The sequence below is a fragment of the Triturus cristatus genome, chromosome 7 (assembly GCF_964204655.1).
Source record: "Triturus cristatus chromosome 7, aTriCri1.1, whole genome shotgun sequence".
Lineage (NCBI taxonomy): Eukaryota > Metazoa > Chordata > Amphibia > Caudata > Salamandridae > Triturus > Triturus cristatus.
The window spans coordinates 238155380-238176878 of NC_140590.1; the positions used below are offsets into that span (position 1 = coordinate 238155380).

At 47.0% G+C, this 21499-nt stretch overlaps 1 protein-coding gene across 2 annotated transcripts in view; it reads right to left on the reverse strand.

Moving 5' to 3' along the window:
- Window positions 1–21499, reverse strand: part of LOC146809301 (HLA class I histocompatibility antigen, B alpha chain-like) — a 362969-nt gene that overhangs the window by 87642 nt on the left and 253828 nt on the right. The window contains exon 4 of one of the 2 annotated variants that reach the window (XM_085616112.1): window positions 10643–10744. In XM_085616112.1, the coding sequence (XP_085472238.1) occupies window positions 10643–10744 (102 nt within the window). The remainder of the gene's footprint in view (window positions 1–10642; window positions 10745–21499) is intronic. The other variant, XM_085616113.1, reaches the window with a different exon arrangement.

Here is a 21499-nt window from a genome sequence, read left to right on the forward strand (position 1 = left end):
CAGCATAAGGTTTACATCTTTCCTGACACTCATTAGAACGTTCCTTAGTTTGGATTTGACTGGTAACACATCCTTCTGCCACTTTGCCCATTTCCTTACCTTTTGTTTGTGGCCTTCTAGAGAAATGATCTATGCCTGGCTACATTCCGGTTTATTGTGCACTAGTTAGGGTGGATAGTCTCCATCATTGTGTGCCAGTTTCAATAGAACTCGTACGTTCTAAGCTCTGTCTATGGCTATCATACCATTTGCGTCTTTCAACTGCTTTTAATTGAGCATTGGATCACACCTACCATTTTGTACAGCTTTACTTGGATCAATAATTTGCGGCATGGAACAGATGCCTGGCTATTGCCCTTGTTCCTGATAAGTCTTAAAATCAGGTCACAACCCATTAATTAGTTTGGCTGTCGCTTTCTATTGATATTGCCCTGAAGAAGTCCTATGTTTAAAAGGACGAAACGCGTTGGCTGATGGTTTGTTTTATGAACTGAATAAAGATCCTTCATTGAACTATGACTCTTCAATACTCATGGACAATCGTTTATGGATTTCCTTGATTAACGGTGGTGCAGTTCCAATCTAGTTTCTTTGTATTAAATCGCCTTGTAAGGGGTGGTGCTTCTGAACTGGGGGCACATTTGGATTTCTGCACACAAGATTGTTTTGTATCTATATTGTGGTGGTAATTTACGGATTGGGTGCTGCATATGTTGCTTTGTGGCCCACTGTCCAAATTTCGAGTTTTTACCCATTTCCTTACCAAATACACATTGATGAGAAATCAAACATGCTTAATATAAGGATATTCTATACTCGTGTTTTGGTTCATCAATAACAATCCAGATTGGAAGCTTCACAGTAATGCCTGGAAACACATTATGTCTAAGACAAACAGTGAATATTGGAAAAAGAATAATTGGTTTCCTGAGAAACAAACATTATAATGACCTAAATAAAACACAGTATAGTCATATTAAATACAAACATTACACACTTCTACTGGAAAATACGGGAACATTGAGGGGCTCTCTGGGATCATTTTTAACTGTGGAACACAAAATGCTTAGGTAAGCTCATTGTTGTGTCACCCCAGACAGTCTGGGACTGGCTGTACCGGGCCCCGGGCATTTTCCTGGCGGTCTGGTGGGGGCTCAGTTTCACTGCTGGGGCTGAGCCAGCAGCGTTTCCTGCCTGCAGTGCTTGGGCGTTTTACAAGCAATGCCCACTAGGTAAATGCTTGCTTTAAAACCATTTGTTTAGGCATAGTTTTTGTATTTGGTTGGCTACTGTCTCCTGCAGGCACACCATGAACAGCACTGACCTTCGGGGTCTCACAAGGAGGGGGATTAGGAATCTGCAGCTGCTTAGCTCAGACAGTCTAGTACATATGTGATAAAGACTTCAACATTTGAAAGAGTGTATTTCTTTATAATGTTGCACATTTCAGACTAGTATATTAAATAATGCAATTGCCTTGTTTGACAATTGTTAAAAGTGACTGAAATCATGAACTTAGAAAAACATTCATGCCCCCACAACTGCCCTTATGATGATGCTGTTAGTAAACCAAGAGGGAAGTCAGTTGTCTTTTGCCACCTTTATGTCGACTAGGGTGTTTCTATAGATGCAGTAACATAACAGTCTTTTGTTTTTGTGCAGCGCACACCCGGCACTGATGTATTTCAGGGTGCTGTCATCTCATGCTGAAGGAAAAGGAGGCACTGTGGAAAAAAAGTAATTTGCTAGGAACATCCAAAATCTGGATGCCGGGATTGATGCAAGGTTTCCTGGTTTTATATTGCGAAATTCACTCACTACATAGTCTTCTTTTTCTCTGTCACTTTTTAGATCAAAGCTTAATGCTGTGTGTTTAATTCTTTGAGGCACTAACTCTGCACACCATATTAAATACATCCGGACTGTGCATATTTCACAAGGATTGGTGGTGGTAGTGATTGCAGGGAGTCATGTTTTAATGTAGAAGTTAAAATGGAAACCAGAGCACCCACCGTTGGGGATTCCATTGAAACTATTTGCTCCATGTAGCTAAACGTTTTATTTCATTGTTATCCATTCTTGAATAAATTCATCAACCCATTCCTCACCCAACCAACCATTAATTTATTGAGCCATGAGCCATGTCTCCACCAGGTCTACTAATATTTCCAATTAATGTTCTAGCAGGCATTATCAGTAAGAAACCTAAGCTAGCTATTGATAGGACCGGATGCTTGCCTACCTTATAATCTCCAAGAATCCTCTCATGTCACCAGGATCTTTTTATCTGCTAAATAGTGTAGAGGGGAGGAAATTCAAATCTCAGTAGATAATCAACAGAATCAAATCTCAGTTACAAAGGACCACTGACTCTGTATCTAAAATTTTAAGATTGTATTACAACCAAGAATAACTGCACATACAAGCACCTCAATACAAGGTGAAGAAAATAAATGGGCACTAGTACAAAAGAAAGTCTACGCAAGAGTCTCATACGACTCAAGATACGAAGCATAATCAATTCCAAAAGCATAAGAAATGCAATCATTAGACCAATGTCTACATAAGGAATCAAAAAGAAAAAATCAGTTAGTCTATCCCTACTCTATCTCTAAGGTGACATCCCTACTTAGCATTTCCCTCCCAGGCAAGAGAGTAAAAAGGTGTCAGAAGTGAAGACTTCCTTAGAAGTACATTCACATAGTCAGAGCTCATTCTAAGATGCTCCTTCTAGCTTCCCATCTAAACCTAAACTGCTCCACCCTCGGGGCACTGTCCCTAATACAAAATCCCAAAAACATAGAACACGCCCTTCGGCACACCTCTCCAGCCAGGTCTTCTTCCAGTACTTTTCCAGTGAAACTTGTACTCCATCCAACGACGGTTAGCTTGACCTTGGGTCCCAGGCACCTTCTCCGCTGAAATTATCATCCGTAAATTCCAATGTACTCCCCTGTTAGCTTCTCGTACCATCCTAACTCCTAAAACAAAGACCTAGTCTCTCTAACAAGCTAAATGTCCTTCCTTGCACCTGTAACAGAAACATGGGAACGAAAAACTTTTCACTTCTCTAAGATTTTCCATCCTCCTGAAACCCAAAGCCTTTACCAAGGGAAATCCTTTTCGGCGGCCTACAACGTTAGCTAACATAAGAAATGATCAGGCCTTCCTCTTTAAACGTATATGTGATCAGGCCTTTACACTGTTAAACACACTCCTAAATCACACTTTATGGTTTAAATGTTTTTATTGAATAGCAAACTTCACAGAAATACCGCATTTTCAAAGCGATTGTTATGCACTGCTGTGATATTACCACTGTTCCATAGAACTTTAGAGCTTCATCTTAACAGTGTGCACATAGCTAGAGTAGAACCTGGACTAAGAAAACCAATAAAGTAAAAAAAAAAAATACAGAAAAAAGGGGATAAGTAAGAACTCTCACCAACCCCTCCCCTGCCCCCGCCCACTCCCCTCCTCGTGCTCCACGTCCAATCCCAAGGCCGTCCTAAACACTCATCAACCCCCTCAGCAGTACTCCCCGGCGCCGCCGTGAGGCGCAACAGTCTAAGATATCGAGGGCATGTGACTTCTCTGAACTCAACAGCCAACAGCGATAGGAAGGGCTGCCACAACTCCCCATATTTATCCCCCTCCCCCGCCATAGTGAGAGCTAGTTTCTCCATGCCCAGGACATACCACAGACGGTGCAACCAACCCGTAAAGGTCGGGACATGGGGGATGCACCAGTGTGTAAGCATGTTTTGTATAGCCGACCCTAAGGCAATGGCCATCTGTCTGCCTCTGCGAGATCGCAGTGGGTAGGTCAGAGGATTGGGTAGACCTAGTAAGACATAAGCTGGAAAGCGTGGTATCTCAGTCTTAAAGTGTTTGCCCACCTCATCCAACACCTGGGTCCAATACGGTTGAATGTGTGTGCACTCCCACAGTAAATGAACCAGGTTGCCCACCTGGCCACAGCCCCTCCAGCACGTCGCCTCCCTAGACCGGTCCACCACATGTAAGCGTTCTGGGGTATAATACCAGTATGTCACAATCTTCGTGAGTGTCTCCGTAAGTCCCATGTGATATGCCGAGTGTCGGGCGCTATAATAAATACTCTCCCATTCTTTGTGACTAAGTGTTCTGCCCAACTCCAGGGTTGTGTGTGTGCTTATATTTAGTCTGCAGCATTTTATAGAGGTCAGAGATGAGGTTTTTATCTGACGTGCAAGTGATAAGCCATCTTTCATAAGGGAAAAAACGTCTGTTTGCTCCAGCCCGAACCTGTGGCTGAAGCGCCCAATGTTGCACCTGCAAATACCTTAGCCGCTCTGTCTCCGGGAGACCGAATTCCCGCCTCATCTGAGCGAACGAGTTGACCCCTTCTGGGCCATAGACATGATAGAGAAAACAACAGCCAGCTGTCCTCCAGCCTGTAAAAGCAGCGTCCGCCGTCCCAGGGGTGAAGTCAGGATTACCGAGCAATGGAGTAAGCGGAGATGGGAAGGAGGTGAGCTCATGCGTGAGGTTGGTGGCATCCCACACTTCCAGGGGGACCCGTGTGATATAGGAGGCATATAGATTAGGGGGCCTGTGGGACCTACGCAGGAAGGGAATTGCCTGCAAGGGCCGCGCTGCCACCGCCTGATCTTGAAACAACCAGTGCTTCTCCGATTCCCATCTGCTCCACTCTACCAGGTACCGCAATTGAGCTGCCTGATAGTAGAGTCTAAGATCAGGAACTCCAAGCCTTCCGTCACCTGGCGTCAACGACACCAGTGTACGGCGCATACGCGGTTTCCGACCATTCCATATGAACTGGGCTAAGTCGGATTGCATCTGTCGAATCCACCCAACAGGCGGCCGGAGAGGTATAGTGCGAAAAAGGTAGAGAATCTATGGGAAAATGGTCATTTTGACCGCTGCAATCTTGCCTAACCAGGAGAGGGGATAGTTGTTTCCACCAATCAAGTTCTGGGCGAACTCTCCCGCGCAGTAGTGCATAATTAGTTTGGACCACCGCTGGAAGAGAGGGGGCCAGCTGAATTCCCAGGTACAAAATTGTGACTGTCGCCCAACGGATGGGGAGTAGGGTTTGCAAGTATTCCCGGATGGAGCGCGACTGAGAGAGATCCAGGGCTATGGATTTCCCTGCGTTCATCTTGAAACCGGCCGCTCGAGCGAAGGCATCAAGTTCCGCTAAACAAGTCGGAAGAGCGTTTGTCTGGTCAGCAAGTGATATCAACACGTCGTCCGCGTATAGGCTAATCTTGTGGATATAGCCCACAAATTTTATCCCCGTGATCTACGGATTCTCCCGTGTGCTAGGGGCTCAATATAGAGGGCGAAGAGAAGGGGGGACAACGGGCACCCCTGCCTCGTGCCCCGCTCAATATGAAATCGGGAGGAGGTATAACCGTTCACCCTGACCGTAGCTGTGGGACACTTATAACAGTTAAGGACATGCATACGGAACCGCTCTCCTATCCCCACCCTCTCCATCACCTGCTCCAAATAGGGCCAATGCACCCGATCAAACGCCTTTTCGGCATCAATGGCCAGCATCATGAATTCCTCCGGGACCCGGGTAGCCTTCTCTATAAGATGTATAATCCGTTTGGTATTGTCTGATGTTTGGCGGTCAGGGATGAATCCCGCTTGGTCCGGGTTAATAAGGTCGGGCATATGGGGACCGAGACGAGCGGCCAGAATCCCTGTGTATAATTTAAGATCTATATTGAGGAGGGAGATTGGACGATAAGCCCCACAGCTGGAGCTATCTTTCCCGGGTTTGGGGATGACCGCTATAGAGGCCTCTAAGAGATCACTCGGAATCGCCCCCTGAGCGGCAAAGGAGTTAAACAGCCGGGTGAGGATTGGGGCGATCAGGGAGCAAAACTTCTTATAAAAAAATGGCAGAGAAGCCATCCGGGTCGGGGGCTTTCCCCGGTTTGAGACGAGAGATAGCAGATACAACCTCCTCTAGCCGAATGTCTCTATCCAGGTGTTCCGCCTGCGCTGTGGTCAAGGCCGGTAACGTGACAGAATCTTAAAAAGCCGCCCCATCAGAACGCTCCAACGAGGCTCCTGCGTAAAGAGCAGCGTAGAAATCGCGGAATGCCTCCGCTATAGCACCATCCTCTGAAACACGCGTACCGTCCGCCCGGGTGATCGCATTGACTCTGTGCCTCTGACGGACCTCTCTTAGTTTATGAGCAAGGAGCCGTCCACACCTGTCCCCCCTGCATAGGATGCATGCCGCAGTCGCAGCGCTGCAAATTCTGCCCTATCCTGATCGATCGCCACTAGCTGTTGGCGTGCAGCTTTGAGCTGTCGCCACACTCTCGGAGCCCCCGTCCTCTGATGCATGTGTTCCAACTCGCGAGTCCGCTGTGTGAGCTCCTCTCGCTTGCACCGGCGATTACTATTGTCAGCCACAGAGATGGAAATTAACTCCCCCCTTATGACCGCCTTCAGAGATGCCCACTGTGTAGCAAGTGTGGTGCCCAGGTTTGCGTTATGCCTAAAATAGTCGCCAATGGCAAGCTGGATGCGCTTAACCACGTCCTCTCGGTGCAGAAGGGTGTCTCTAAGGCGCCACACTCTAGCCGGTGGCGACATGGGTGGGAGGGTGAGAGTAGCAAGCACCGGAGCATGGTCTGATAGGGAGGCTACCCCTATGCCGACCACAGTCGTAAGCACTCGCACTGGGGCGGATACCAAGAAGTGGTCCAGTCTAGCATAGGTCTTGTGTGCAATAGAATAAAAGGAATATTCCCTCTCTAGTGGGTGAAAGCTACGCCAGAGGTCGCATAGCCCCAAGTCCTGTAAGCGTGTGAACCCCTCCGCTGAAAGTGCCCCCGTCTGGTGAGTACGCTGGCTGGATCTGTCCTTGATGTTCTCGAAGACCAAGTTTAAGTCACCCCCCAGAATGATATTGCGATCTGATGTAGCTGTGGCTTCGGTGAGAGCGGAGTGTAAGAACTGTTCCTGACCTTCATTCGGAGCGTACAGGGACAAACGTCATTCCCCCCATGGCAAAGCGATATGTCAAGAGCCGCCCCCTAATCTCGGCCACCTTGTGCAGGACCTCCCCCCTAAACTTCTGGGCCACTAGGATCGCCACCCCCGCCTTTTTAGTAGGGCCAGAGGAAAAGAACTGAGTGGGAAATTTCCGGGTTCTAAGACGGTGACAGTCTTGTGGCAAAAGGTGGGTTTCCTACAATAGGCAGAGATCTGCTTGCGAGCTCTCTAAACAGGACAATACAGCCCTGCGCTTCACAGGGTTATTAAGGCACCGTACATTGAGGGTTAAAATCTTAAGTGTGGTGGGGGGCATGGTAGGTAACCACTAGAGTCCGAAAGAGCCAGAAAGTGTCGCATAATGTGTTATCAGTAACCATGGTGATCGGCTTCCCCGGGAATTCATGCACACAGGAGAGTCTACTAAACCTGAAGAAAAGATGGACGCGGAGCACCGAGGACCCTCCCCAAACATCCCCCCAAAAAAACCAAATACAAAACAATCTGCAAAGGTAACTGAGTACATAGAGTCCATCACTCGTCAGTGATCGGTATTGAAACATTGGGTCGTGTCCACCAGTGGTGAAAGGAAGCTCCTCTCCAGCCAACGATCTGAACAGTAGTAATGCAGTCGCTCAGGTACAACATAGCGCTTACAGTCAACCGTCGTTGGAGCCAGAGAGGTCCGCAGAGACAGCATCCAGAGCTGACTGCCGACCCCTCGCAATCTCCGCAGCCGGGGGCTTCCTGGGGCGGTGTCTACCACTCTGCTGCCGCCATCGGGGCCTGGGGTCATCAGGCCCAGCCTTAGTGTCCTCCCCTCCACTTTCCTCCTCCGGGAGGTCCACACCCAATAATTTGCTGGCCTCGGACATAGAGCGCGACTGGTACAACTTGTTATCTTTGCGGAACACTAAACGGAAGGGATGGCCCCAGCTGTAAGGAATATTGAGCTGCTGCAGGTGCAAAGTGATGGGTTTGAAAAGTCGCCTTTTTTGCAGCGTGAGAGCCGACAAATCCTGGTACAGCACCGGCGTCTGGTCTCGGAACTGTATAGGATGCAGTTGACGCGCCTTTTGAAGAATAGTTTCTTTGGTACGATAGTCCTGGACACAAACTAAAATGTCCGACGGGGGGGGGCCGTTGATGCCCTAAGAGGGTCCACTGTATGTGCACGGTCTATGCACAGTTCTGTCTCCAAAGGCCTACCCAGGATGTGGTTGAAGAGTTCCCTCATATAGACGAAAAGATCCTTCGAGGCATCATCCAGCTTAACCCTCCTGATTCGGATGTTGTGGCGGCGGGAGCGGTGTTCCAAGTCCTCAAGGTGGGTCTGGAGGTCAACCTGTTGATCGTGGAGTCTAATAATCTCCTGTTGTAATGCCGCTATCTCCGTGTCCCTCCCATCGCTCTTACCCTCCAAGTCCGCGACCCTTTCTCCTATGCCGTCCATGTTGCGGCGGACTTCTTTGATCTCTGAGGTGAACTCCTGTTTGAGGACGTGAATGTCTTCTCTAAATGCGACAAACATCGACTCGAGGAACGCCTTGGTGATAGGCTCCGCTACACCAGCCCCCGCCGATGTCTGCCCCGAAGCCCCCGCATCCTCCCCAGAGGCCATCTGTCCAGCCGAGGTCTTGGCAAAAATGTCCTTAAGGGTCCTGTCCGGCCGTTTCCTGGCGTTGGACATAACTCCCCCCCAGTGGATCCGAGGAACGGTGTTCCGGGCCCAGATCCCCCGTCGCCAACTCCTTGTCAAACGATGGGGTCCCCTGACACGGCGAAAGGGGCAGTAGCCGGGGTCAGTAGGTTGCCCGGTGGTGCACCACCCCCACCACTGTCAATGTACTCCGGGTCTAACACATCGGCATGGCCAGCACCAGCTCCTGCGTGCAGAGATGAAGCTGATCCTCGGACCTTCCTGTCTCTCCACCCAGTGACTCTTCCAGGCGGCACCCCCGCCTCGAGGGCCAACCGCCGCGTGTCGGTACCGCCAGTACCAGCTGCAGAACTCCACCAGCGGCGAGCTCCTCTATGAGAAGACGCCAGTTGCGGCTAGGCCCAAAAACAGGAGGGGCAGCAAAGCGGAGGGCCTCAGCGACCGGACCCCCAGCCTCCCCCACCGCCGCTCCACAGTCCGGGCCCTCTCTAGCTCAAGCGGATCACGGGGCGTAGAAGAGAGGACTCCTTGTAGCAAGTGTTACTTCCTCCACCAGGTCACGGAGCCCTGGATCCCTGACGAACAACTGGTTGCCACCAAACAATAGGCCCGGCTCTCTGCAGTGCAAGGCCCGCAGCAGGCCCCTCCAGAGCGCCTCTCACGACCCGAAGGGCCGTCACCGGCGTCGTGAATATGTCCGCACAATGTCCCTCCAGTGCGACCCCACAACAGCTGCACCCCCGACCTCGCAGGGCACTACACAGTCATTCTGGAGAGGGCCCTCCCCCGCGAGGCCGACTGCGAGCCGGTGCTCTCACCTTCTCTAGATCCGTCTGCGTCTCCCGCTCCAAATCGCACCACGCGGCGTCCCCCGCAGTCCGGGCGCAGCGGCAGGAACGAGCCCCAGTCCAGCCGCCACTGCCCCGATCAGCTAGTCTCCCCCTGGCCCGCGACGGGCCGCCAGCCGATGTCCCGGTGAAGAGAGGGGGGGGTGCCACACACTGCTCTCGCACCTGGCCCCTGATCACCGCCGCACTGGCCTCAGCTCCGACCCTCACTTTCTCAAGATGGCGGCCGCGCCCCCGCGTGGGACTCGTGGCCCTCCCCCCACTGCCTCCGTCGTTGTCGGGGCTCCTGGGACGCCTCACTGGCCGCCGCCGTCTCCGGGTGAGGCCCGGGCCCGCCTCACGATCCGGCAGGCCCTCGACGTCTCATCGCTGCCCTCAGTGCTCCCGTACGGCCTCAACGTGGCCCAGCACCGGTCCCTGTCACCGGAGTCCGAATCCGGCCGCCACTGTCGCGGGCACCGTTTCAGCGAGCCGCCCCGGGTCGGGACCTCTCCGTCGTCGATTGGTGTACCTTGCGTGCCTGTGGCGGCCCGCAGGCCGGTGCTCTGTACATCTCTGGCGGGAGCTCGGGAGTAGTACGTCTACTCACTCCGCCATCTTGGCTCCGCCCCTAAATCACACTTTAAGCATTAGTTCATTACTCCTTAATACGTGAATAAGTAGACTATACGTGCAACTTTAACTTGGTGCACGTTTAAACTAATACATTGCATTACATAAAAATCAAACACTATGCATTAACTAAAATACATTTGCCATGATCTACGACATTAATTTTCATGAAAAGCACGGTTACATTTCTAATCACCCCTATGTTAAACAATTCTAATAATATATTTCTATGTCACACCTAAACTACTTCGATTAATATGTGGGTGCGGACTAACAGTGAATATGATGCACCCCTACAAATTTCAGAATAACGTGGCGCTCTATCACTATCTAATGATACTCTTATTCAGTTTTGATAAAACAAACACTAAATAAGCCAAGATCATTTCTTTATTATTCAATTAATGAAAACATTTGGGTTAACCATAGAAAACTCAGAGTGCATTTAATTCCACAAAATAGAGGTGAGTGTGCAGTAATAAAAAAGGAAGGTTACCTGGAGTGAGGCAATCCGTCTTGTTCAAATGCGTTATCAAGTCATCAAAAGTTTGGTTGTTTAGCAAGTCAAACGCTGAACAATCACGCCCATTCCCTTCTTCTGGAGACATCAGTGGATGGAGAAGGAGGAAGGAGAAAGCATAAAGAATGTGAATTAGGGAAGGATGATTAGGAGAGAAACAGAAAGAGCCTCACAACAGGTGTCATTTCAGCAAACACTCAGGAGGTGGTTAGTTTGTAAATAAAGGTAAGTGCTTAGCTCTGATCAGGGATCAGGAAGCCACGACCGGACTGAGAACTGACACTTGCCCTGGCAAACAGCTCGGTCAGACCTCGGGGTGGGGGGTGGGGGGAGAAGGAGGGGTGCAAGTGGAAAACAATACTCCCATCACACCGCTGGCACGTTTGTTACAGGGGGCAGATATTGCAGCTATTCTGTAAAACCGGCCCCCAGTAACAAACCCCCCCGCCCCCCCAGGAGTCCAAAAACGCCCCCACCCTGACAGCCCACCGGGGAAACACCCAGTGCCACTATGGCCAGTCTGGCCCTGCAGCAGGCAGCTTGCACCAGCCCATTCCTCCTGTTAGCGCCGCCTAAAACAGAACCAACTACTAACCATGAAAGTGGAGGGGGGGGGATGTGGAGTAATGACCAGAGCTGCCAACTTCAGAGCTAGGGGACCAGGTTTGAGTCTCGGCGTCAGCTCAACATCCAGGGATCCTGGGCAAATCACTTGATCACCCCGTAAATGAATGTGTCCTTACATGGTGCTCATGAAAAGCGCCGGTGTTGGTGATAAAGTGCCGGTGCTGAGCACTGGAAACCACCGGATCAAATTAAGCACTGCAATCAGGGATGGGGCAATGGCATCACACACTATTCGACTATGATGACTAAAATGTGATCACAGGAGGCCATATCATTGCACTCTTTACCCCAATGGAATGTCTTTGTACTTTTGTTTTTTACAATATTTTCTCGACCTTGTGGTGGTATATTAACAGTGATTGCTCATAGTCAACCATCTCATAAAACAAGCAAAATTTATCTAGCATGTCTTGTGTTTTTTTTTATAATGGCCTGTCTTACTGTTTTGATGTCTTTGTTTATGTGCACAATTCTGTGCTCAGCCTGTGCTGTTTTTAGGTCTCGCGTTAGCAGTGCATGCACTGCATGCACTGTCTCAGCGAGACTTAAAGTAATCTCTATATTGGCTTCAACTCCGTGTAATTTCTCCTGCCCCTTGTGATTGGTTCAAGTCTGGCATTGCTGTTGTTTTCTTGATTTCTGTTGGCTGTTGATCCTATGGTAACTTCCGTGAAGTCCCGAAGCAGCGGCGCCTAACTACAGTTTTCCTCCGCTTCACTCGCACTTAATTGCTGCAGTGTGACATCTGTTTTTAACCCCTCCCCGACAGACGTGCCAGACCCCGCCGACAAATGTAAGCGCCGGTCGTTGTTGGGGGCGTGGCCTCCCTCCTCTCCGTCCTCGCTTTGTTATTGAAGCAAACGCATTGAAGCAAACGCTAATAAAACCATGTCAAATTAGGTCGAAAAAACAACAAGAATGTCCGAAGAAGGTTCCAAAGATGGGCAATCAGAGGTACAGTGTTAGCCTTTTATTTATTTACGATTTTTTGCCTTTTTTTTTATATCCAAATTTCTGTATCTAGGTTAACAGCTGACAGGTTCAGTCAGGAGAGAGCCTGACAGGGAGGTGACTGATCCCAGCGCTGCCGAACATGAACACTGCCTAAAACAAAGAAGCCATCAAACATCTCTCAACTGGAAGAGATTTATGCGGCTTTGGTGTTTAATTCCTTCCTCTGGTGCTTCAAACCGGAGCCCTTCTGAAGGCAGAAGGCCGTCTCTTAGGGTAACCCCCTTCGTGCATAAGGCAGACGGGAACAAGCAGGATTGACGCTATGATCTCCAATGCTTCAGCCCTGTGTTTGGCTGTGGGGCGGATTGCTTTGGGGGAGGCTGCCTGTATCGGCTGCGATGAACCGCCCTAACCTTTAGCCTGAGCCACAGTATAAATCCATCAAAGCGCCTACTCGCAACTCAAATTCTAGTATGCGCTATGAAAAACTTGTTTCGCCAAGCAGCCACTAGCTCACGCTTACAAGTTAGAGCCTTCTGCCTGGCTTCTTTTTGGTGATGGCAGACTGTAAGGTGGAAACACGGGAAGGTGCATAAGGAGGCTGTACCCCCGCCGCGGTGATCTGTGTTTCACGTGTCTGAGGCCAACTCCGCCTTTCATCTGTGCGGCGGCCATAGGACCCTTGCCTTGGATTATAAACTCCGATGTTTATATTTAGTGTTAATAATATTAATTTTGATTAAAAATTGCTCTAGTGGATAAGAGAGATTTAAGTACAGCTTGGGCGTGGATAAGTAGTCAGTGATAAAAGCCTCAGGTGGGCCCGCAGAACCCACAGGTCTTTATCCCGTCCAGGTTTGCAGTGATCACTCCATTTGCGCACAGGCCATTGAGTAAAATACTGTACATGTTTCTTATGTTGCAGCGATTTATATAGCGCTTATTCTGTCCATGGTAAGGCCTTGTAGCGCTTGTATTCTGCGCACAGCAACAATGCCGTAATTGGAGGTGCTTGTCTGTTACAGATGTCAAGGTAGGCGAGGGCGTCAACTGTTCGGTAGGGCCCTGTGTGTACTGCATGAGTGCAGGGCCCATAGTATTTCGGTACAGTAACAGGCCTTCTTCTTGGAGCCCCCCCCAGCTTCCCTTTGTGTTTGAGTTCTGCTGCAGACTCCGTACAGCTTGTTAGCTAGGGCCGCGCATTAATGTTTGCATAGGGGCGGGTTTGAGGCTCCGTTGTAGGTACTCTGGCGTCTTTCAAGCCCTCAAAAATCCACTCAAAGCCCCCTTTACTCTCCCCCAGTAAAGATCACTTGCACCAACTCACAAAGCGCCTGTCACTCACCCCAAACATACAGAAACGCAATCATGGCGTGGTTTTGGCTGGTTTATTCTCTCATTTGTGTTTGAAGATTTCCTACTTGAAACTATATGCGTCTCCATGGCTTCCATTCTATTTTACTTTTTAATTTGATAAAATGTTGTTTATTTTGTTTGGTACCATTGGCCTGTAATGCGCTCTACTCTGGCCTTATCAACCTCCCCACGCACCGTGACTGCTCTGCCCCGACCCTATCGACCTTTGAAATTTAAATGGAAGAGGTTGTCTATGCAGAGCAAAGCACTTAAAACACAGCAATGACGTGCTCATTGCAGTGGCCTCTGTGCCTGTTTGCCACCGCTGTGCTTCGGAATTATATACTGTTCTTATCAAACACGTCTGCTTGACCTTGGAAGGATGGAAGGCTTGCCAGCCCTGCAGACTCTGCACCTGCGTCCTTAAGACCGTTTTTAACCCACTGAGTTGCCTTGCTGTCTAACACACAATGGTCCGACCGGCTGCATGCAGACTGGCCGCTTTATCCTCGTTAAAACTAATGAGTTGGTATGTAGGGTTATGGACGCACATGTGGGATTTATGGGCCGGACCTGCACGGTATCAACCAGGGAGGAAGGCTGGGCTCCAAAACGTAGACGGGAAATTATTGTAGCTCTCCAGCCTGGGGCGACATGTGTGAATCGGTGGTCCCCATAAAAACTGGGTAACAGGGCTCTGAAGACGAGGAGGGGCAAGCGTAGCGTGAGAGTTTGTAGTGATGGGAAAGGGGGGCAGTGTGCTTCTGGGGAGGGGAAACAATTTTGTTGTAGTCCATGTTACATAACACAATTTGAATTTGAACCAGCGAATAGAGGAAACCAATTGAGACACTATTGCAAACATGTAAAAAAAAATTCTCGTTCTAGAATAGCTTTTCCCCTAAAGAAAACGCTGTTTCCTTGCTTACGATTTCAACCTCAGAGACCCCAAAGCGATTATGCCCCAAACCCGGCCGCATGTTCCCTGGTCATTCACCTCAGAAATGGGGTAAATGAACTTTCTGAAGCAGGAATAGTGCACTAGGGGTGCTTACATGAAGTGGGTTTTTCCACTTCCTGCATGGTTCAAAGTCGTATAGAACGTCACGTTTACCTACTGACCGGACCACTGGAATTATGCGGCACAGGAGGAACATATTGTGCAGCAGAGTTGACTAAACGATTTGGTCAACAGGCGGATTGTGGTAGCATCGCTTCGCTGTGTTGCTGATTTCTTGCATGTTAACCCTGTCTGAGCACGTACTGCATCTTTAGCGCCAGTTTAACACCCAAATGCAGCGATACGCAACGCAAAGGGTTCCGTCAACTTTTGGTAAGAGCGTGCCTTGTGCGGCAACGTGAGTCATTTTGGTTATAGAACAACCTAAGTTTTCAATGCTGCAATCCCGCTGCGGCCAAAAAAGACATTCTGTGTTTGTTTATTGTAATCCGAGTATTGCTTGCGTTTATCACGTTCACTGGCATTCCACTTCTAGCATGTAACTTGCAGGTTACACATAGATCTCTGCAATACATGCAGTAACCAAGTGAGCTATGTTTTTAGCACAGTCAGCTGTGTTACCAGCTACAAGTATACAACCTCTAAAGCTATTTGTGGGAAGTGTCTTGACACCCACACATTCACGTAGCTTATCTCTTTTGTGTGTGCCCATTCAGGGAGTTGTTGTTTACTCCTTTTAGATTGCAAACATTTTGAAGTACTGCCATTCCATGGACTAAAAACTCACACAATTTTTTTAATTTTGCAAAATACAACCCGATCATCCGTTTTAGACAAAATAAGCTCAAAAAGTTTTTATAATTTCCTACCAGAGAAGGCTGTCTTCTGATTAGCAGCATCAACGTTCAAGGAAAAGATTGATCACCTTTCTCGGAGACAAAGCAAAAAAAAAACAAGCATTTGCAATGCAATAGGTCTCGTATTTATGCGAGTTTGAGCTATTGACATTGCAAATGACAATGCCTTTTATTTTGGTTTTCGTGTTTAAAACATAAATAAAAGGCATTGTAATTTACAATATCAATAGCTTAAACTCGCGTAAATGGGAGACCTATTGCACTGCAAATCGGCAATGAACCTGCACAGAGCAAAATCCTCCCAAATTTGAGACGAGAATGAATAAGTTAGGGGCATATTATCAAGACAGGCGATAAAATTATCGCCGCTTTAGTGGCAGAAGACTGCCGCTAAAACGGCGGTCTGCTGGTGCAGGCGACAGTGCAGAGTGGCCATCGCCGGCGCAGCCCTCGTGAAGGGCCCCGATGCCGCCAGCTGAGCCCGAGGACTTCAACAATCAAACGCCTTTCACGAGGGTCTCAAAATGGGGTTCAGGAGAATTCACTCAGCTCCCGGTGCTTTATGGAAGTGGCTGCTTTGCAGACCAGGGATTCCAATAAATCTTTCTCCCTGCAGGATTCGTGTTTGGTTGCAGAGATGCCGCAGATCCCCTGGGAAATCTGACCTGCTCCGAGGCTGCACTGCAGGGACCTGATCATCAGTTACAAATAAAATAAACATCCATCGCAGGAGCTTTCTTGTTGTTAAATTAGACTTTTAATCACTGCTGCCCAACTTGCTCAATCCATAAAACGTGGCCTGCTAGTTCATTCAAGCATTCCTTCCACTCTTAATTTTACCTGGGGTTGCGCGGGGGCCATTAAATACCCTTCTGTGTAAATACAGTGCACATATAGCGGCCTGAGTTGAAGTGCAGTGGCTCAACATTAGCTAGTGTCACATGAGATGGCAACCAGGGGCACGGCTGAGCTCCTTTTTAGCTTGCACCTGAAAACGGGGATGTGCTGTCAGCAAAATCTAATGTACCCCCCCCCAAAAACAAGCATTTGCAATGCAATAGGTCTTTCATTACTAACATTTTGAGCTATTGGCGTTGCAAATAATTATGCAACGCCAGTAGCTCAAACTTTCAGTAATGCGAGACCTATTGCATTGCAAATGCTTGTTCTGAAGATGGGAAATGCGTCCCATTCTGTGCTCAGTCCGTTCTGTGTTTTTTTTATAAAAAGGAAGATGTGTGCGCTAAGTATCTGTGTCATGGGGAAAGTTCTATTTTTGATTTTTTGGATAAATCTACTTGGAGAGACAGCTGGATTCCCCTCTTAAACGCCAGATCCTCGTATTATTCATTCTCCTGGTGGGGTATATAGATGGATGTCTAAAATGAGAACAACTTGGTTCTAACTGAATACAAATGTAACCTACGTTGAAGCAGCTGACTCCAGTTCCTCATTTGAGGACTTTAACAATGTTATTTCCATACATTGAAGACTTCTCTTGAGGGGCTGAGTATCTGTAGCGAATCCACCTATGCTGCATATTCACTATATTTGTTTCCTTTTTCTGCACCCTATTTTTCTGTACTTAAAACTCTGTGCACTTTGCCACTGGTAAAGAGGAATAAAGTGCCTGTGGCCCTTTTAAACATGGTTTAATTGGCTTACCCCCCAATTGAATTAGTTAACTTGCCTATAAGTGACTTGTATGTAGAGTAGAAAATGCACTCAGTGCCTGAAAGTTAAAGGTCACCTGTGGCATGTAGCACTTATTGTGCCATTCATAGAGTTGGCCTGTAAAATAAGGAGATAGGACTGCAATGTGTAGCGTGACTGCAGAAGCCTTAAGAAATGTTGTAAACCCTGTCAAAATAACTCTTTTTGACAGATGAGAAACCCTGTTTTTAAATTTTACTAAGTCACCCTTAAGTACACCTTGCTAACCACAAAGTAGAGTGTCTGATATTTAAAAATGTAACATGCGTGAAATTAAAGTTATTACAAATAAAGAGAAAAACCCAGGTTAGTTTTGTACAAACTACTCCCCATGGAAGAACAACAAAGGTTTTTCTTATAAAACCCTCATCCACCAGGGGCTACCCTTTGGTGGCATGCTTCATCATCGGGTCATCCCATTCCACTGTGGAACAGGGCATGCTATGACCTCAAACCTACGTGGGTGCACTTTCTGTTGTTATATACGATGAAACAGTGGTTGTTCTAGAAAGGAAAGGGAGTGGGGGTTGATTGTGCATAATTAAAAATACCTAGCTAAGTAGGTGTTAATTTATTTAAAGCCCTAGTTGGTGTGGTTAAAATAGAGTGGGTTTTAGGAAAAGAGATTGATAATGAATCTATTCTCCTAAGAGGTCAACATGTTTCGAGCCGTACCCCTTATTGGTTCATCTTCGGGACCGCGGGAAACAGTTCCCTGTTACCACTCCTGTCCATCCACACTGGGTGCATACTATTTGCATGCAGAGAAATAGAAAAAGTTACAGTTATCACCCAATAGGCGTCATTGTTTTATAATCTGTGGAAATATAAGAGGAGAGTTAGGTGAACCAGCATATGCCTGTATACGTATTTCATTCTTTTTGATGATAACCAATTTACAATTCTTGCTTGTGCGAGAGCACATCTAAGTGAAAGAAAAAGTGATCACTCCAGCATACCTGTGCGGTAAACCTAAATAGTGCAATTTAAGAATATTTAGAATTAATCCTCCTGATTTTTGACTCACATACCATACATATGTATACCATGCAATTAGATTTGTAATGAAAAGCCACATACATATATGATGCTACAATGATGCATCATAATGCCTCCAGGGGTAGAGGGTGGCCTGAAGGTATGGGAGAAATAGATGGAGCATTTGTTACTAGGCGGTTGCAGTAAAAATTATCTGCTATCATTAAATAGTGAATTGCCTCTAAACAAAATACAAATGAAGGTATATTTGGGCTTTCTGGAGCAATGACTGTTCTGTTCAGTCCTCGCCGCATAAACACAAGCCGCCGAGTGCTCCCACGTAAGTCGTAGCAGGCCCCGTTCCACAGTGGAACAGGATGGACCCGATGATGAAGCATGCCACCAAGGAGTAAGAAAAACCTTTTTTTCTGCCAAAGTGAGTAGTTTGTACAAAACTGACGTGGTTTTTTTTTCTTTTTTTGTAATAAGTTATATGTAGAGGAGGCCTATCCCAGTATATCCTCTTACTTGCTCCTTTTTTCTTGATAAATGAAATTAAAGTTGGCTTGTTACTGTAGTGGCTAACCCAGCAGGGCTGTACCTAAATCCTGGAAAATGTCAAAGTAGAGTTTATAAACTTTAACCTTTAACTTTTGACAGTAACTGGCTACAAAAGCAATTCAAAGGCTGTTAAAACCCCAATTTAATGGTAAAGTCTGATTTTTAATAGGTATTTAGGAAAAGTTCGTTTTTACCTGCCTGAACCTCTGTTTTATCAATCTAGGCTGTATTAGCATGAGCCAACCAATGCCTGGTCTGCCAGTGCATGATCACAATGAGGTGTGAAAACTGTTCCCAGTGCAGAAACAATGGTCCGTTGTGCAGGAGTGTTTTTTTAAAATTTCTTTTTATTGAATATAACAGACAACAGTACAAATTCACGATCAATACACCATTCAAATCTCCATTAACATTATCATGACACAAGAGTCAATTTAAAAAAATAGTCCCAGCCCTCGATTAGGCTGTTCTTGCCTTTCATATATCTGATTCTTCTAAGGAGGCTTGCATCGGTAATCTGGGCGGTACACATATATCTCCCTTGTAGGCATTCTATTTACCCCATATTTGCATCCACTTTTTCGGGCACTCCCTGGACACATAGACTGTTTTCTCCCTGAACACACACCAGCCCATATCTTTTTCCCATTCCTTCACTGTCAGTACGTCTTGTGCCCCCCATTTCCTTGCTATGTTTCTCTTGGTGACCATCTCTCCCAGAGCCACCCACGTTCTCTATTTCCCAAGTCTGTTGGTTCCCACACATTTAGCAGACACCGCTTAGGCTGGTTATAGACTCTCTCCCAATACTTCCCCCATGCACCGGACAACAGCACTCCAGTAACTACTAATTGACGGACATTCCCATATAATGTGCAGGAACGTACCAAAAGTGTTTTTCTTCCCCCTGCAGGAAGACTAGCTAGGGTGGACCCAGGAACTTTATTAACTTGTAAAGAGCATTTACTTTCACATGTAAAAATAAGGTCAGACTTGTGGAATGCAAACATTTGTTCCCCAACACAGGTCGGCTCCAAATCCAGTGAAAGGAAAGCCACCCAGTGAACCAGTTCTGGATAACCACAAAGGAGAAGACTGCTCCTTTCCTTGGGAACACAGGCTATCCACAAGGAAGAAAGGGTTTTCCCACATTGGATTTTAGAAGTAAGGTGCACTGTGTGATTGTGTGGAGTAGAGCAACTAGGAGCTGCTGAAAACGTGAGTAGGGTTGCCTTGGGGAACTTTCACTCCATTTCTTTAGAGGAGCCAGGAGTCATCCTACCCACTAGCTAGTGTCAACTATAAATGCGGCACCTCAAGGAACCGTCCATAGATTACTTTCTGGACCTGTGGAAGATCAGAAGAGGTCTGGGTATATTCTCTGTGAAGACTAGACTCTTGCCTCTTGCATCCAGGGAAACAACAAGCTGAAAGAGACCTTTTCCCTGAAGTGACCAGTTGACTAGTAACAACTGTCATGAACACTGTGACAGGGCCCATCCACATCTCTTCTATTTTTATCATGTGCTTGCCTGTAGATTGTTTTATCTCTTTCTGTTAGAAAGTATGAAGTTTATACATGAGCAGAAGTGATAGCATCATATAGGTCTCCTATTTAGACTGACATATTTGTGGTGTTTATGTTATGGCCTCTACCATGTTAATATGGATGCTTTTAGTGGAGGCTGCAATGTCTACATGTTATTCAAGATAACATACCTATTGACATACTCAGGGGATGCTTGGGACAAGGACTACAAGGCCCACAACTTGCTGCTGCTGGTGGTGGGGGGAGTAGGAGGAGCAACACAGCTTCAGCGTTTATAGTGCCCTGACTTTTCCAGCAGCATGGGACATGCCCGGGCATGGCACAGGCAAATACCGGGCCGATCTGCATCTGTTTGTGGCCGGACAAGGCTGGTTCCTGGTCTTAAAATTAACTGTAAATAGTATCAATGGCAAAAAGGAAGCTTCCAGAGGGCGTGAAATGAGGTAAGACTTCCAAAGATTGAGGGATTTCTAAATAGCCATAGCCGACGCGACGCGTTTCGTCCTCATGCGACTTCTTCAAGGCTGTTTGTGTTTTTTTAGTTCATTCACAAATGTGGCTGACATAATCATGTGCCGTTAGATCCAAAAAAATACTGCAAATTTAATTCTTCTAATAAAAGCCGAACACTCTGATGATCTTTGTATGCTGATGCCCCTAAGATTGTGTGGTATCCCTAAAACTTATATTAAAAAGCACCGCCTTTGTAATTTGTATGTTCGAAAAAGTCTAATGGGTATAGTAGCCCCATTAGAACAAAATAAAGGATGCGTGTGGTTTGAAGTCCAGGTCTGTGCAATTTGTTCACAAAAAGCGGTGCTTTTTAATATAAGAGTGAAGCCTTGAAGAAGTCCTGTGAGGATGAATCGCGTTGCGTCGGCTATGGCTAAGAACATTGCATTGTGTTTTTTATGAAAAAATCTGATGAAGAAATATCACATAAAGAAATAAAAAAGGAAGATAATTTCTCACAAGAATTTGAAGATTTGATTCATTCATTTGGGAGATCATTTCATGCTTGATTAGTATTCTAGAAGTTGCACTGCATTACTTTTTGTTGTTACACATTGACTTTTAGGTAGGTGCTGGGCTATTGTGTATCAAGTGCTACTATTAATTACGCATGCAAAGCGAGGAACTGACTGTGAAGTCTGGAGATTAGATCTTTTGGGGATCGTTACAACTTGAAGTTGAATATTAAAGAAAGGAGTTTCAAGTTTATTTAGCCGGCGGTGGTGGAATATACAGTTAATTATGTGCAAGGGAGTTAAGCTGAA